The following is a 17,146-nucleotide window of genomic DNA, read 5'->3' as shown; positions in this document are numbered from 1 at the left end:
CCAATATTACCCACAAGTTCTCTATCACATTAAGGTCAGGAGACTAGGCAGGAGGATTGGCCACATGGGGGGGATTCCAGATCAACCAGGACTGGACAATGCCGGATTTGTATGTATGTACATTTTTAACGTTTACACTTTTAATTTCATTTACATGGGACCCATTTTTAAATTCATTTCTTTTTTTTTAAATACAAATTTTTTAATGCAGTATACATACATACATATATGTATATAATTCATGTTTTCAAATTGGTTAATTTCTTTTTTAAGTTAGTGTAATTCCCATATTCTCATGTAAAATTTAATTGTTTTAATATTTCTCAGCGATTTTCTAATTTTATCAAACGATTTGGTCCAAATTAAGTAGAAAATGTGACGCGCTCCTTTTAGTATCCTTCAGTTCAGTTCTTTAATGAGCAAAGCAACTACCTAATCTAACTCGCTACATAGAGTCTACATTTTTAGTATGGGTTTCTTTGCATCATTTGTATTAGTTTCGTTCTAAAAATACTTAGACTTCATTTAAACACATTTTAGATCGTAGCTATTGAACTAGTTCAACTACTCATTACACACGTATACTAAAAAAATAAAAAAAGATGTTAAAATAAAAACGGTCTTTGGGGAAATTATGTTTGGAATTCTGTGGAGGGTTTCTTCTGGTGCCAAATTAAATGTTGACAATTTTGACCACAACTCAAACTTGGATAAACAGAATACTCCACAAAGTATGCACTTAAAAGTTGCTAACAGGAAAGCCGCGAAGTATGCTCTGTGATTTTAGTTTTTATTCACAGCTAACAGCGCTCTGTTATACTGGATACCCTAGTTTTAAAGGTAGCGTGAGAACCTAAATTTATAGATTGAGGTTCTTCCGAACTTCCAATTGGAAGATTGCTTTAACAGAAACCACCTGAGATGATGAGTACATTTTGACCCATAAATAACTATTATATATTTTCAAAATCTGATTAGTTAAGCGAAATGAAAAACAAATTTTAGTTATTATCAAGTTTGATTGACATTATAATTATAAATGGAGTCAAAACTGAGAATTAGTGATTAGAAAATGAGCTCATTTATGACTATTTTAATCAAAAACAGGAATTGAATCCAATATTTTTTAAAACGCTTGGCGGAATTAAATAAAATTGTTTGACTTTAAAAGGGATAAGTTTTAAAAAAAAAGTTTATGGATAAATTTTCGTTTCCAAGCAATTATAGGCCAAAACCAAAACTTTAAGGGTATGTTTCTTTGGTTGTGCATCCAATTGTATTTCTGTAAATTGCAACCGGGGCTTGTTTCAATTTTATAAACAATTACATTTTATTATTTTACAAAGTTCAGACCTGGCAGGAAATTGTGTCAGAAAATTTTTGTTATTTCTTCTTCTATTTCTTATTATTTTGATAGAGAATCGTTAATTTACATAACTAAACAATTGGAAAGAACAAGAAATATGTTATATGGAATATTTAAATAAGACAGAAATATTTTACAAGCCCTTACAGAATGAGATCCGGTCCATATGGTCCTTTAGTCAACCGAAATATCTTGCATTCAAGTTCTAAACCAGGACAAACTTACAAACAAATAAACCATTTAAGAAGTACTTTAAATAATAGCGGAATACCAAATCAAAAATTTTTTTGCTTGAATCGGATCAAAAAATGTCCTTGGATAAATTGAATTATTCATTACTGCAATCACATTGTTTACAGATAAATTTAAAAATATTAACAAATATTATTTAAAATTGATGATTAATAATAACGCACTTTTAATTAGTCATAATAAACGATTAATGTGTAGTATCACTAATTTTAACACTTGCTTAATTTTTGTTAAAATATTGTAGCATACAAATTTGTTGTACGTTTCATTTGTTCTATATATATTATTTAATATTTAGTACTCACATTTTTTAAGTATTTAGTTAATAAATAATGATGAAAGAGCTTTATTATGTAGGCATTAAATTGAACACAAAAAATAATTAACCAAAATGTTCTACCGGTATCCCCTTTGATGTGACTCCCGCACCTAGACATTAGAAAGAATAAATCTTCTATATGGATTATTAAGGTTTCCCATTCATTCTTTTGTGTTTATTTTGTTTACCCAAACAATCACATTATGAATTGAAATTTCGCGGAAATGCCTCGACAGTAAGTCTTTTCCTTAAAACGACCAAAAACAACTTGAAGCCGTCAAATTTACTTTTTCAATATTAGGCATGCGAGTAAATTTAGAAATTTGATGCAAATGATTAGCTATGCGATTTGGGGAGAAAAGCAAAGTGCAGGTTCATTGAAATTTTAGCAAACTATTTAAGTATCGTTAAACACTTGAATTATACAACACACGACAATTTAATATGACCCTCAAAATGGTGGACAATTGTATAGAACTTGACCAAATCCGAGTCACTGGATTATGGTTATGGGGCATGGCCACTTGATTGATCGCCCAACCGAAAATTAACTTCTACTTCTAACTACTTAGCACATTGAGTGGCGACTAGTTGGCCAATTAATACATACAATATTTAATATTTACTCTCACTCTCTCACATATAGGTAAACATAATTCCACTGCAATTCCTCCAGCTCCAGCTCCAGCTCCAGCTCACGTACGTCTCGCAGTCGTTTTCGTTGTCGTTTGGCTTTTCGGTTATAAATAAACGCCAATCGGTTTTGAGATTCACCATTTGAAATTCAACTGTCGGCGGGTGTGGAACATAAATATCTCTGGAAAAATAAATAAAAGAAACATATTACATAATTTCAATTGAAAAAAATTTTGGTTTAATCGGCCAGGATACAAATTGAGAACGAAATTGTGAATGTGAATTTTTAAGTGAAATGTTTGTGGAAAAATTGGTAAGTGACCAAGAAAAGTGAACTCTATACAAAAACTGATCAAATGAATATAGAAAGTCGTGAATATGATTTGACCAAATATATAAAAAACACCTCATTATGTGTGCTTGTTACTCCATAGCACGTAGACTCAGGTTCCTCCACCCTCTATTGCACAAATCAACCGTATTACGGCTACTCAGGCCGGGAACTGGAGATGGGTGTGCTGGAAATGAAAAAAAAAAAAAAATAAGAGACGATTATGATAATTTATAAAATTAGTGAGAAATATAATCATGTACATTTATTAGTGGGCAAGTGTCAATTGTTATACAAATATGCGACTTTTTTTTTCTTTTCTTTGGATTCTGCATACTTAAATTCGTAACCAATCGGCTGGATATGGCTAAAAGACCGATCCGATTGTCTATATATGTATGTGTGTATGTGTGTGTGAGTTTTGTGATAAAGAGAGATGGCTGATCGGAAGCATCCCCCCGGCTCAAGCATATTGATATTGGCTTGACGCTTCAATGGTTAAGTTAGACAAATATTAACCCAAGAAGAACCTAAGCAAGTTTTGTGTGTGTATTGTGGAGGTTGCTGGCATATGTTCTCCTTGAAAGCCCCTAATTGCAAAATACTCGCACTCCCCCACATTATGCCCCCACCCCCTCTCCATATCACACTAAGCAGGCGCGTGTGAAATCATTCCATATTCATTCATGTCAGTATTCATGCTCAACAATAGTATCAGATCTTAGATATAAAACAACAAAAAGAAAAATAGAAAAAACCCTTTTGAAAAACAAAAAAACAAAAAAAGAACAACAAATTTATTTTAGAATCTAGAAAATGTGGCAAATATGGAAGAAAGTGAATCCTAGGATGGGTATACAAATGGCCACTACCATGGCCAAGCGCCATTTGGCCAAGGCCCAAGATCATAACAATTCAAATATGTGGAAGAAATTGACCTTCATGGTGGCCACACCAGCCATCTGCCTCTGCATGGTCAATGCCTTCGTTGTCCCCCATAAGGAAGTGGAGCCGGAGCCATTTGTCAAGTACGAGCATTTGCGTCGACGCACCAAACGTTTCCCTTGGGGCGATGGGAATCGTAGTCTATTCCATAATGCCAAATCGAATGCTTTGCCCGATGGCTATGAGCATCAATAAGGATCACCCAGAAATGGAATATACACCTATATATCTTGTCTTTTTTTGGGATGGCGGGAGACCAATTGAAACCCAACGAAAACAAAATGGTTAATTTATAAACAAAAAAACAAAAGGTTTATTGAAATACGGAAGGTATGTGATCCTCAGGGTTTTTATCTAGTTTTTCATTTTCAATCCCATTTTACTTTTCTAGAATTTTCTGTTTATCTTTGTTTGTTTTTTGGCGTTCCGATGTGCTGATGAGAGAATGTCATCTAAAGAATTAACCATTCAATGGACTGGGCATTCGCATTTCCTGTTTAAATTGTATTATTGTTTCGAAATTTTTGAGCAATCATAAAAAAAGTAAAAAAAAAAAGCATTACAAAATGTGGAAAATTTCTCAGTCAGAATAAGTTTACTTGAAATAGAGGTATGCCTAAATTCTACATCAGCTTAGAATTTAGAATACAACTAATTATTTCCATATTAATTCGGAGGATTTCATAAGATTTTACTGTATTTAAAGGAATACATTAACCCTGAGTTCAAACATGGATAAAGGTGGGACTAATCGGTGCCCTTTTAACACTACCGGAATTTTTTTGAAGTAATCAATTACATAATCTTTATATTTTGTACACAGTATCGATTTTAGTCCTAAACATTTCTCGATAACAACGTAGTTTACTTTTGTGTGGGCGTGGCAGCTTTTCACTTACTATTAATGGAAATCAGGCAAAAATGTATTCACTTATTAACCTCGTTACTAATAAAAAGTAAGCGGCTTAGTAAACACATTTACAGAGTGACCCTTGAAAATAAAAAAGTTACTACATCGCATCGATACTGTTCTAAAGTGGTCAAAACATTTAAATTGTTTTGTATTTTCTTCATTATGTGTCTTTTAGACAAGGCTTTTATCCATCAAGCCGTAAGACTACATTTACGTAGTCTAGGTATGATAAATAGATTTCCATCGGTTAGATTAGATTATTGTCACTTATAGCTTTTGTGAATGCCTGGCAATTTTGACTATAGCAGTGAGCTACATTCCTACGAGTCCTTACAAAGCTGACTTACAATGCTGGCGATGACGATTGATTCAAAACAAGTGAATCGTCCGAGATTGCCGAGATGAAAATTTTTTAGATGTCCTTAACTTAAATACATATCGTGTCTTAAGCCAATTCAAATGAAATTTCCATATTTTTCATTCATCACTCTAATTAGCCCAAATTATATCTGAATAACAGCCCAAAATTGTTGTTAACAACTTGGAGTAAACTTAAGTAAACATCTATGTAAATTTTTATATTTTTTTTTACAATGAAACTATCTACACAATTAACAATATCAGCAGGATTATGGTTAAATCTGTCGACGACAGCGGAAATTTAAGGTTTAAGCACTAACCATAGAACACATAGATGGGACAAACTCATGATTTTTTGATTGCAAACGCTAGCCTAGTCATGGAACCCCAGAGAACTTCGGGAAAACCCGAACGCTCGTACTCTCAATGAGAGCGTAAAGTGGGGAGAGGGCCAAGCAGCTACGAAAATAATTCAGTCTAGCACAGACTACAGAACGACGAAGGCAGGCCTATGTCGCTTGTGATTTCGTTCTGTCTATGTATGTGTACACTCGTCGGTACATGCTCAGGCTTCGTAGTGTGTGTGTGACGTGAAGTTGTACAACATCGCATTTCAATATCTCGCTCAACCAAAATTTTTAATTTTCCACAAAACAGCGACAATGCGAATAGAAAATGCCCCCGTGGAAAGAATATCAAGAAATATTGGCATCAGCTTTGTATGTATTTCGGTGGCTGTACCGATAGAGTGCTCGCTTCGTGATGTGTCTTAGGGAATATCCCTGGTTCGATTCCCATTTCGAGACCCGACCAATAAGGTTTTTTATATTTTTTAATAAAAATAGAGTAAAAAAGAAAAATAAACAAAAAATAAAGAAACAAAAAAATCAACAAAAAAATAAAAACAAAATTATAAAATAGACAAAAACCTTATTTAAGCCGACGAATTCGAGTTGGGAATCGAACCAGGGACATTCCTATCGCCAAGCGAACACTCTAACGGCACAGCCACCGGGATACATACGAAGCAGATGGCAATATTTCTTGATATTCTTTCCACGGGGGCATTTTCTATTCGCATTGTCGCTGTTTTGTGGAAAATTAAAAATTTTGGTTGAGCGAGATATTGAAATGCGATGTTGTACAACTTCACGTCACACACACACTACGAAGCCTGAGCATGTACCGACGAGTGTACACATACATAGACAGAACGAAATCACAAGCGACATAGGCCTGCCTTCGTCGTTCTGTAGTCTGTGCTAGACTGAATTATTTTCGTAGCTGCTTGGCCCTCTCCCCACTTTACGCTCTCATTGAGAGTACGAACGTTCGGGTTTTCCCGAAGTTCTATGGGGTTCCATGACTAGGCTAGCGTTTGCAATCAAAAAATCATGAGTTTGTCCCATCTATGTGTTCTATGGTTAGTGGTTTAAGACTTGTTTGAAATTTTTATCCAAAAATTTAATTTTGGTTTTATGTACTTGTTTGATTCCGAAATATTCCTGAATAAGCTATTGGATATGTTTGTTCTAAATTGACTAAAAAGGTTTGAGTTTTTATGGCAGAAATTATTGCCAAGTTTGGATTAAAAACCCTTCTTTTTTTTGACTGTTCCTTTCATCGTTCACCATTTGTACATAATTTTTATACTTTTATTCTCATTTATATTAGGATAGTCGGTGTCCGAGTTTTCTGCCTCAAATCAGGCCACTTTTATGCGCATTTCAAAACAACAACTTTAATATTGTATTAGACAATGGAAAATAACGAATAATTCAGATCATATTAGTTAATGGATTTCGCAAACTACTTTTTCTTTTCTCGTTCAGAAATAAAAATCTCAACGTATATCTAAAGATCGGACTGGTTTGCCTTTCTACCCAATTCATTTGAATAAGAAATTTTGAAAAGAAACAAATGGTATAACAAATTTTTAGCAACAATTTGCAAATATCTAATTAATGCCAATATCAAATTGCAATTCATTTAACCGATTGAAAGTTGTGTAAAAAATAATTTACGAACCTTTTTTAAGAAAAAAAATCGAAGAAAAGGAATTACTACTAGAACTTTAAATTATTTACCAAAGAAAAAAATGCAAAAGGTAGAATAAATATTTCATAAGAAAGATAAAAATAAATATGTCTAGTCGTTCAGCTATTACGAATAAAGTTAAAAATGATTGCAGGCAAACATTTTTTTTTAAATCGATTGATATAAAAGTCATATTTTTTAAACAAATAGTTTTTTCACTAGTCGAGAGGCCCTTGAATTCCACGAAAAGTGTCTGAATCTGACAGCCTATTGTGAGAGATTCAGTCATTAACTAAAGCCAAAAATTTATCCTTGAATAAAATTAAAAAACAATTGTATTATTCCCTTGGGGAAGGCAATTATAAAGTTATTTTTGGAGATTGTTCATTTTAAATAATAAAGTCAATTTAGGTCATAATTACTTGTACCAACTCGAACTGGTTGTCTCTATACAAGTGCGAAAAAAGAATTTCACGGAAAACACTTCTTATTGAAGAATCCAAAATAAAAATGTAGAATATGAAAATAAAGTCCACATAAGCTAATTCTAATTAGCTAAATTAAGTTTAAACCACAACAAAGGTGGCGATTTTTTTTACCTGGTTAAGTAATGCCGAAAGGTAATTCGGGGGGTATAAAAAGTGGAATAGTGAGGAATTCATTTTTAAGCTGAATCTTTAACTCATGAATTTGAGAACTTTTCGAAATAATAAGATATATAAACAGGAAAGATTTATATATGAATGAATTGGGTAACTTTTATTTAATTTATTTCAATTTTGTTTTCTGTTATACCCAAATAATAATAATAATGATTTTCACAACTAAAATGTGACTTTTTTTTACGACTTGAACGTGTGCAATTGACCCTGACTTTTTGTTTGAAAATAAAAAAAAAAAGTGACGAAGAGATGTTGTTTGTTGTTACTTTTGACAGCAGTCAGTTGGCGGTTCATGGGATACTCAGATACTCGGTATCTGTATCTCATTATTTTCACTTTTAGTTCAGAATCGAACAAAGCCAAAAAGAAAAAAGGCCCAATACATACTTTTGTTTCCCGTTTTTGTTTTCTCGGTTTGGTTTGGTTTGGTTTCGGTAGATCATCAACATTGGCATCATCATCATTTGTCATCCTGTCGCAAAGCTGTTGCACTTGTTCCAAAAAAAAAACTAAAAAAAACCCAAAGTCAGATACAAATTTACGTACATCAGAAAACCAAACCAAGAGAGCAATGAGATTTCAATGAAAGTCTTCGGTGTTGAATTGAGATAACCTAGGTTAAGTGGCAACTCATTTAATCGGCCATTAAAAATCATGCTCATATATTTATTTACAAATTTATAAATATTAGATAGATCGACCATACGACATGTTGTCCCAACTAATTTACACTTTCAATGGAGGTTTGGGAATTGGGTTTGGTTTTTGTGGATTTGAATTTGGTTTTTAGTTTGGATTATGATGGGAAGAGTATGTATGTGTGTGTCTGTGTGTGTGTTTGACAATTACTTACGACACAAAGTTGCCCCCGACTTCAGTCGCTAGTTGTTTATACTCATCACATCGTTGATCGTTGCATATGACGTTGTCCATTTAATTAGATTCACAATATATATATATATGGATATTGCTATTTACCCATATATATATATATATATATATAGATATATACCATGCGAATAGTTACAACTGTCTAGAGAGCCGCATTTGTTCGAGCGCAATTAAAATGAAGTGCGTTTAAAGGGTCATTTACGGGGTCTGGGTTAGCCAAACAAAAATTCGAGACAAACAACTTAACTTCCCCCCTCTCTCTTTCCCACAGCTTCAACGGGCCACCAAGTCGGAGCTATGCACTGTGTTGGCTCTTATCCTAGTCAGTTTGAGTGTGTACAGATTCTATGCACATCTACAAACCTATCTCAGATCAGTTCTTCTATCACTGCGTCTATCGGGTCCACCCACATTGCCATTTCTGGGCAACTGTATGCTCATTAAGGAGAAAGACTGTAAGAATCACCAAAATAATAGAACTTAACCTAAACGTGATAGCGTTTAATATTTATTTTTAACTTTCAGTAATGCGCAAACGTGCCGCCAAGGCCTTTGATCTATATGGCTCTCTTATACGTATATGGGTCTTGTTATTTCCCTTTTTTGTGGTCCTCCAGCCAGAGGACTTACAGGTGATTCTCTCGTCAAAGAAGCATACGAACAAAGTGTTCTTCTACAGGCTAATGCACAATTTTCTGGGAGATGGCCTCATCACTAGCAGTGGCAGCAAATGGAGCAGTCATAGGAAACTGATTCAACCGGCCTTCCATCTCAGTTTGTTGGGCAAGTTCATTGATACCTTCGTGGATGCCTCTCAGTCGTTGTATGAGCATCTGGATGATGCTGCAGCAGTGGGCAGTGATCTAAACATAGCCAAATATGTCAACAATTGTGTGCTGGATATATTGAATGGTAAGTCAAATTTTTCATGTAAACAGTTGCCACACTTGATGGATCACTATGTGCCATACATAAAAACCCATTGCCCATGCTAATCTAAATAGTTTTGTTTGGTTAATCGCTTACAGATAGAACGAAAAAGCAATGATAAAACTTTATAATGATAAAACCTTTCTTTGCCAAATGGTTTTCTCTTTATTGGTTTTACAAAAAATATTAAACAGAGTACAGTTTTCTATTCAATTAAAGCGCGCTGAATACGAATACTGTGTCCAAATGTTCAGATTTACTTTAGGATCGTAACCCAAAAGTGCCGAGTGTCTGTCTTTTTGTGTCGGTCGAAAAAAATAATGTTTTCAAGATTGAAAGCCCCTAAAAATTTCAAAAACTCAACAACTTGTTTGCTTCTTAATCGTGTTAGACATTTCAAATTTAAATCAAACTTTTTTAAAATTTAAATTATCGAACCTTCCACCTAAGCCAAATTAATGTCAATTTTTCGAAGAAAACTATTTCATAGACAAAAGAAGAACTTAAACAGGTTGTCAATGTTTATGTTTTAGACTTTAGACTTTACATGGTAAAACAAACTTTTTATGTGAAACAGACATGGGTTTAATGTCAATTATAAGTGTAAAAAGAATGAAATGAAAAATTTTCTGAAGAAAACTGGAAGTGTGTGCCGAACTTGGTGTCTCTAGCTCTTAAAGTTTTCGAAAACTTCTTAAACGGAGAAGCGCTAATAGTTAGATTAACCCAGGGAGGCAGATTTTGGCGCCAATTTTGCTTATTTATTTTGGTAAATCGGTTTTTTATACAATGACAACGTCCCTGAATGCTACCCGTAGGAAGATTAGTATATACTTTACGAGATCATTAATTGCTTAATTGTAGAAATTTCCTTCTTACTATTTAATTTTCGCTTGGGGCACCCTCGTCTATATTAAGTATTTGTATTTCTTTCTCACTATTATATACTCAGTGTATCTTATGTTATACACATGTGAAAAGTATATTACCTAGATAAATATCAATTCGGTCTCATAAATTTAAAATAGTTGATTCCATCGGTGCATGGTATTTATTTTTATACTGAAATTAAATCTTATGTATGTAGGTATTCAACAAAATAAAAAAATATTTTTCGTTATCCACAATCGTTTCCATTATCCTCGACGGAACTACCTTTTAGTATTGCTTTATCAGGGGAAAACTCCACCTTCGTCGGGGTTTGAACTCGAGAACAAAAGAATTGTAGATTTAGTAGAACAAATTTATTTGAATTATACATTTAATCAAAATCAAAATTGGCCATGCAAGAAAGATCTCCGGTCAGAAAGTAGATCGCTAAGGAAGTTATCATTGTATTTAAGTTAAATTATAAATTTTTGTTAATTTAGCGAGATTTTTCCGGATTTGAATTGACTTTAAAATTAAGTCCATCTTTGTTTTGGTCTGATAAGCATTTGGGCAGATTTGATAGAATAGCAGCTCCACCATCTCATATATGAATTATGGCAATCTAATTTTGTCACATACTTGCCATTGAGATGTCTAATAAAAATAGAAACATGAAAAAATATTGATAATTTTTGTTTTTAAAAAAAATATTACATACACATAACGAATTTGTTACTCACACGTAGCTACAATTCTCGTACCACCAGGCCCCACTGAATGTTTTGGCACAATTACCTCCAACCCATTGATCATTATCACGATCAAATGTCGAAAATACTTCACCTAAACTGTGGACCATAGCATTCACTGCTGTCCCTTTAAATTCTCCCAATGACTCCAACTTGTATTTCATTGTTTCATTACCAATTCTAAAATGATCATAACTAGCAAATAGGACACTTCCATTGTAAAATCCTAACTGCAAATTTTCCAACCCAATGAAAAATTCGCCCTCCATGTTGCCGAAACCATTGCGATACTCAGACCAATTTCTATTAAAGTCTACACTACCATTGAATCGTTTATGAACAACTATCCACCCACCACCATCTAAATCTCCCTCACAGAGAGCAGAAATTGGATCAACTGGTATATCAATTTTATAAACTCCCGATGAGAGGCCTTTGCAACTATTTTTTGGTAACATTTTCAAGCATTCGGCCAAATTTTTCTCAGTTTGGTTCAGTTGATCAGCTTGATATTTCGATTCACTCAACTGAGTTTGAGAGTTTTCTAACTTTTCCTTTAAGGACGAAACTTCTGAATTTAATTCTTTAATTTCATTACTACAATTCTTCCCTTTAGTCTGATACTCTTCTAACTGCTTTCTTTGCGACTCAAGTTCTTTTTTCGATTCATGTAAATTTATGTCTAATCTGTCTAAATCCTCTTTCAGATTCTTCATTTCTCTATTTAAATTTATTATTATCAGACTTTGTTTATTTTTAGCCATCACCATCTCTTCTTTTTCTTTCTTATCTGTCAAGATTTGTTCAACTTTATTTTTTAAATTATATTGTTCAGCTAAGATGTCTTCTTTATCTTTTGCTGTTTGACGTTGCAAATTTTCAAAACTTTCCTTTAATTGTTTGGCTAGGAGAATATTCTGTTGTATAATTATGCTACGTATGTCCTCAACTGCTTTATTATGTTGACTATTATCCCTCTCTGAATAATTTTGTTCGAGTTTTTTAATATTTTCTTTCAACTCGACTATATATCCTAGACCGAGTTTCATGGACTTGTAGCAATATGACGCACAGAGACCTTCGTTTATGAATCCGCATTCCTGAATAATTTATGGATTTATCATTAAGATTAAATTTCACTTTTTACTATTCCACTCACTCCACGGTCGTCGGTTATCAAAGAACTTGTTGAGATTACTTCCTTGAATCCGAGAAGAAGGAAAATGCCACAAAATGAAAGGACACTTTTTAGATTCATTTTGGAAAGTATTTCCAAATATATTAAATTTGGCGAATTAGTTTTACTTTCACTTTCAGCTAAGAGGTCTCAAAATGGAATGATTTAAGCTTAGAAATATTCATTGAATTTATATATTGGCAGAGTCGGAGATTGACGTGTCCCGCGATAAGAATTTATTGTTATCTGTTCGTTATTGTTATTTAGTTCGAAATTTGTATATAGCATTTTAATTGAATTATGTGTTTGCTTTTTATTATTTCCAAAAATATTACAATACATCAAAAATTTTTTGTTTGAGCAGGCTTCAGGTCAATCTTACTGATTTATTGTAAGACTTTAAATCATAGGCAGCACAAAAGGTGAGCATACCATGGGTATGCACACAAAAAAGGTGGAATCTGCAGTTGCAAGCTTTGCCGTTCTTTTTTCGCTTCATTTAGTTGGCAATGTAATTCCCAACTAGTTTTAGTGTTGAAGATATGGTATGGCCATTACAATTGTGGATTCTTTAGCGAAGTCTGCTGATGATAGAACTTGGTGGTTCTTGAAATAGCTATACAGACAACCTGCTCACCTTTTGTGCTGCCTATGATTTAAAGTCTTACAATAAATCAGTAAGATTGACCTGAAGCCTGCTCAAACAAAATTTTTGATTAACTTCAATAAGGTCGAAATCTAGACAAATATTACAATACATTTGCATCTTATCTCGGATGTACGCACCTACATACAGACATAAATTCAAAAAGTATTCCTAAATATACATACGTATTCTCAAAATCTCAATGTTATATGTTCTAATTTCATAATAATAAAAAACAAAAGCTATTATGTTGATGTTGACTCAAGTAACCGTAGACTTTCTCGATTCCATTAACTCTTAATCGATGTTCTACTACAGAACTACTTCTGCTCCGATTATAACCTGTATTTAATCTGCTCAGAGTCTTATTTTCCTATTCTGAAACTGTCTTGTATATAGCTATTTCTATTCAGCCGATAGATGGCTGTAGTTATAATATAGTTTAATCTGTTTGTTTCTCCATTTGCCTTAAGCTGAGCCCCTCTTGAATTCACACTCCTAGTTTATTTTTCAAAAATGAGCAATACTGGCAAAGGGGTCCAAAAATGACCAAAAGTGGCAACCGTTCCAGGATTTTCTCCTTCTTTAATTAACCCGATTTTCTTTCTCATCCTTTAGAGGCTGTTTTGGGTGTGCCAATACGTAAAAAGAATCAAGAATTAGTGGATATGGAGGAATCACCTTTTCGTCAGGGAAAACTCATGATACCCACTCGCTTCGCCAATCCCTGGCTGCTTTGGGATGGACTCTATCACTGGACTAAATTGGCCAATGATGAATTGAATCAGAAGAAGCGTTTGAATGATTTCACTCGTCAGATGATCAAGCGACGTCGCGAAATTATGGTCAATTGCGGCAACAACAACACAGATGAACGCAAATGTCTGCTCGACTATATGATTGAGATATCGGAAAGTAATCCCGATTTCACCGAAGAGGATATAGTCAATGAGGCCTGCACATTTATGCTGGCTGGCCAGGATTCAGTTGGTGCCGCTGTAGCTTTTACGATATTCCTGCTGGCCCAGAATCCTGAATGTCAGGAGAAATGCTGCGAGGAGCTGGAACGAATTTTCGATTATACCAATCGAGCACCGAGTATGAGTGATCTGAGGGAGATGCGGTATATGGAAATGTGCATCAAGGAGTCGCTTCGCTTGTATCCCAGTGTACCGTTAATTGCTCGCAAATTGGGCGAGGAGGTGAGCCTTAATGGCGGTGCCTACACTCTGCCAGCGGGTAGTAATGTATTCATTTGTCCCTATGCCACTCATCGTTTGGCTCACATCTATCCGGAGCCTGAGAAATTTATGCCCGAACGTTTCTCACCGGAGAACGCCGAACATCGTCATCCGTACGCCTTTTTACCATTTAGCGCTGGGCCGCGTTATTGCATTGGCAATCGCTTTGCCATCTTGGAGATTAAGACAATTGTGTCGAGACTGTTGCGTAGCTACCAGTTGTTGCCAGTGCCCGGCAGGACGACCTTTGAGGCCACTTTCCGCATTACTCTTCGAGCCTCTGGTGGCCTGTGGGTCAGACTGAAGCCACGAGAACATCCCATAACCCATACCCATACCCATACAAACAGCAAAAATGATATGGAAATATTCTAATTATTTTTTGTTTTTTAGGCGGGGAGGGGAGAAATTCGTTACACATTAACTTTAATTAGTATGGTAAAATATATAGTAAATATAATATGTATGTGTATATCAATTGATGCAATAATAATTTAAGTATCCTTAGTCCCTAAGTGCCCAAGACCGGGGTATCGCTGCCTCGGGTGCATCTGATCAATCTATTGTGTGGGTGTGCATATTCGAGTGTTTTTTCATCGTTAAGTGGGGTTTTCATATTTGTTTTATAAAATAAAATAAAGTTAAGTCTAGGACGTGATATGCTTCGTTTCGTTGAATCTATTGATGAGTCTTCGTGCACGTGACTCATGGACATTGCCATCACCATGCGCTGGATTCGTTTGCTTCCCACTGAGACGCTGCGAGCTGGCCAGCGTATGCTGCTGGGCAAGTCTCTGGGTTGTCTCCAGGACACGTTGGCTCATCAGCCGCGTTGGCGTTGCACTGCGCTGGGGCAATGGAGAGCCGGGCATAGAGCGGGTTTGTTTGCCACTGACAGTGGCTTCTATAAAATGGAAGGGAAAATAGTTTGAATACAAATTCTCAGATTTAGTTAATGGTTTGTTTGGATTACTTGGCTGCAGATGACCCACGCTCGCTACTTTGGCGATTTTATGGGGCTCATTGTGCTTAAGCTTTAATTGGTTAGCAGCGGGAGCAGCAGCAGCAGCAGCAGCTGTGGTAAGTGGAGCTACTGCATCTGGAGTGGGCGATTGAAATTTATCCTTCAATTGGGATACCTTCAGCTTACATTCACTCATCGGTTTGGGTTGGGGTTTCGGTTTCTCTCGCGTGCAGCTATCCTCTAGAGATTTTTTACGCATTTTAATGGTATTGGTGAAATCGGAACGCATTATGGCCTCACCCTTGGTGGGCAATTCGAGTGTGGATGCCGCCTCACTTTCACTCTCTCCCAGACTGCAGCTGGCCTTGGCAATCTGCTCGAGTTTCGTTTTGGCCAATGAGAGAAGTAATGTTTCCTGTGTGCCCAGACTGCAATTGGAGCACTCACTGTATCCAGAGTCACTGCGTTCGCTGCATTGGGATTTATCCCGCAAACGCAAGGCGGTGTGACGCTTCTCCAGGTGCGTTGGCATCTCCACACTGAAATCATCTTCCTCCTCATGGAGGGAAGCCATTTGCGAGCTGGCGCTGCCGCTGACAGCTGTCACATTTAGCATACCCAAACCGGAAATGGATATCGACGGTCGGGGACTATTCAAGGCTCCCATAGCAATGGCGGAATTCCTTCTCGAAGCGGATAGCGTGGCCATGCGACCCAATGCACGTATAGCATTGCCGGTTTTCTGATTAAGCAATAAGCAGCGGGAAATTAAGCAAAAGCAGCAGGTTAGGCTAACGAGTAGTGTTGGATCACTTGTGCATGATTGAATCACTCAATCTCTTGTTCAAGCAGTGACTCACTTGTTCACTAACTAACTCAATTGTTCACCGACTCTCCAACAATATCCCAAAAATTGATTTCTTCATTTTATAATAATTGAATTTGGTAGAAAACGTAAGTTATGAGGTACATTTTTCTATGACAGTTTTTAAATTAATGGATAAAAGAATGTAGACTAAGTCATATAAATAATATAGTCACAGACGAACTTTCGATCAATATCAAGGGATATCCCTTTAAATTTGGTCCAAAAACTAATCAGAGAACTCAAAAAAATAATTGAGTTATTGACCCTTACAGTATTTGATTGAATAGCAAACGAATCTTTTTCGAATCACTTCACCTCCAATGACAAATGAGTAGAAAATGGTGGCTAGGTAGCTACGACATTTGACGAGTTCCTTATAAGCAACTACATATATCCCTATACCAGGCTATGGACCCTTCTTTTAATCAATTGGGACTTCTTTTTGACTCATATTTTTAATCAAAAAACACTAGCAGAATCAAATTGGGAGGGCGATTCTTTTTCTAATCGTATTTTAAGTAAGTATGAAACTAAAACTATTTAAGTGAACAAGGCGGCTTAGATTAGACTCACTAGTGTGATTTCTGTTAAAACAATCTTTCTAATGTTGGGTAGGGAAGAACTCAACAAGAAAGTTAAGCGGATCAGTCAGTCAGCCAACTGAACAAGTGAACAAATGAATGAGTGAGTAAATGAACTTGTTCACTCCCTAAATAGTGAGCCATAGAACACTACTAACTGGAGAATCTTATTCTCCCTCACTTACCTGCCACTTGCGTCGTATGATAAACTTCTTTAGCTTGTCGGTGCAGATTTTGTTATTACTCATGGTATTGTCATCATGTCGCTGCTTTAACCATTTGGATTCTAGACATTCTCGAGCCGTCAGACGATCCTCCTTGCGATGAACCAACAACTGGGATATGAAATCTTTGGCCTCCTGCGAACTACAGAGAAATACAAGGATATATATTCACTTTAAATCGATG

General features: G+C 35.4%; 3 protein-coding genes across 5 annotated transcripts in view; 2 read left to right on the top strand and 1 right to left on the bottom strand.

Annotated features, from left to right (window-relative positions):
• The first annotated feature begins 2,806 nt into the window (after positions 1 to 2,806).
• LOC6643382 (probable cytochrome P450 4aa1) lies at positions 2,807 to 14,983 on the top strand. The gene is made up of 4 exons (XM_002066087.4): positions 2,807 to 2,886; positions 8,984 to 9,167; positions 9,238 to 9,624; positions 13,703 to 14,983. The coding sequence occupies exons 1-4, from the start codon at positions 2,869 to 2,871 to the stop codon at positions 14,698 to 14,700; spliced, it is 1,587 nt and encodes a 528-aa protein (XP_002066123.2). The 5' UTR covers positions 2,807 to 2,868; the 3' UTR covers positions 14,701 to 14,983.
• On the top strand, positions 3,584 to 4,408 carry LOC6643381 (cytochrome c oxidase subunit 6A, mitochondrial). The gene is made up of 2 exons (XM_002066086.4): positions 3,584 to 4,179; positions 4,241 to 4,408. The coding sequence occupies exon 1, from the start codon at positions 3,721 to 3,723 to the stop codon at positions 4,042 to 4,044; it is 324 nt and encodes a 107-aa protein (XP_002066122.2). The 5' UTR covers positions 3,584 to 3,720; the 3' UTR covers positions 4,045 to 4,179; positions 4,241 to 4,408.
• LOC6643383 (myosin light chain kinase, smooth muscle) overlaps positions 14,682 to 17,146 on the bottom strand; it is a 46,056-nt gene continuing 43,591 nt past the window's right edge. For all 3 annotated transcript variants that reach the window (XM_047009730.1, XM_023176310.2, XM_023176311.2), the window contains 2 exons: positions 16,924 to 17,104; positions 14,682 to 16,031 (listed from right to left, as the gene is read on the bottom strand). In XM_047009730.1, the coding sequence (XP_046865686.1) occupies positions 14,973 to 16,031; positions 16,924 to 17,104 (1,240 nt within the window). In that variant the 3' untranslated portion in view covers positions 14,682 to 14,972. The remainder of the gene's footprint in view (positions 16,032 to 16,923; positions 17,105 to 17,146) is intronic.

Source organism: Drosophila willistoni, assembly GCF_018902025.1.
Source record: "Drosophila willistoni isolate 14030-0811.24 chromosome 2L unlocalized genomic scaffold, UCI_dwil_1.1 Seg168, whole genome shotgun sequence".
NCBI classification, from domain to species: domain Eukaryota; kingdom Metazoa; phylum Arthropoda; class Insecta; order Diptera; family Drosophilidae; genus Drosophila; species Drosophila willistoni.
The sequence above is the reverse complement of the archived record's forward strand: the minus strand, read 5'-3'. Positions and strand labels throughout refer to the sequence as shown.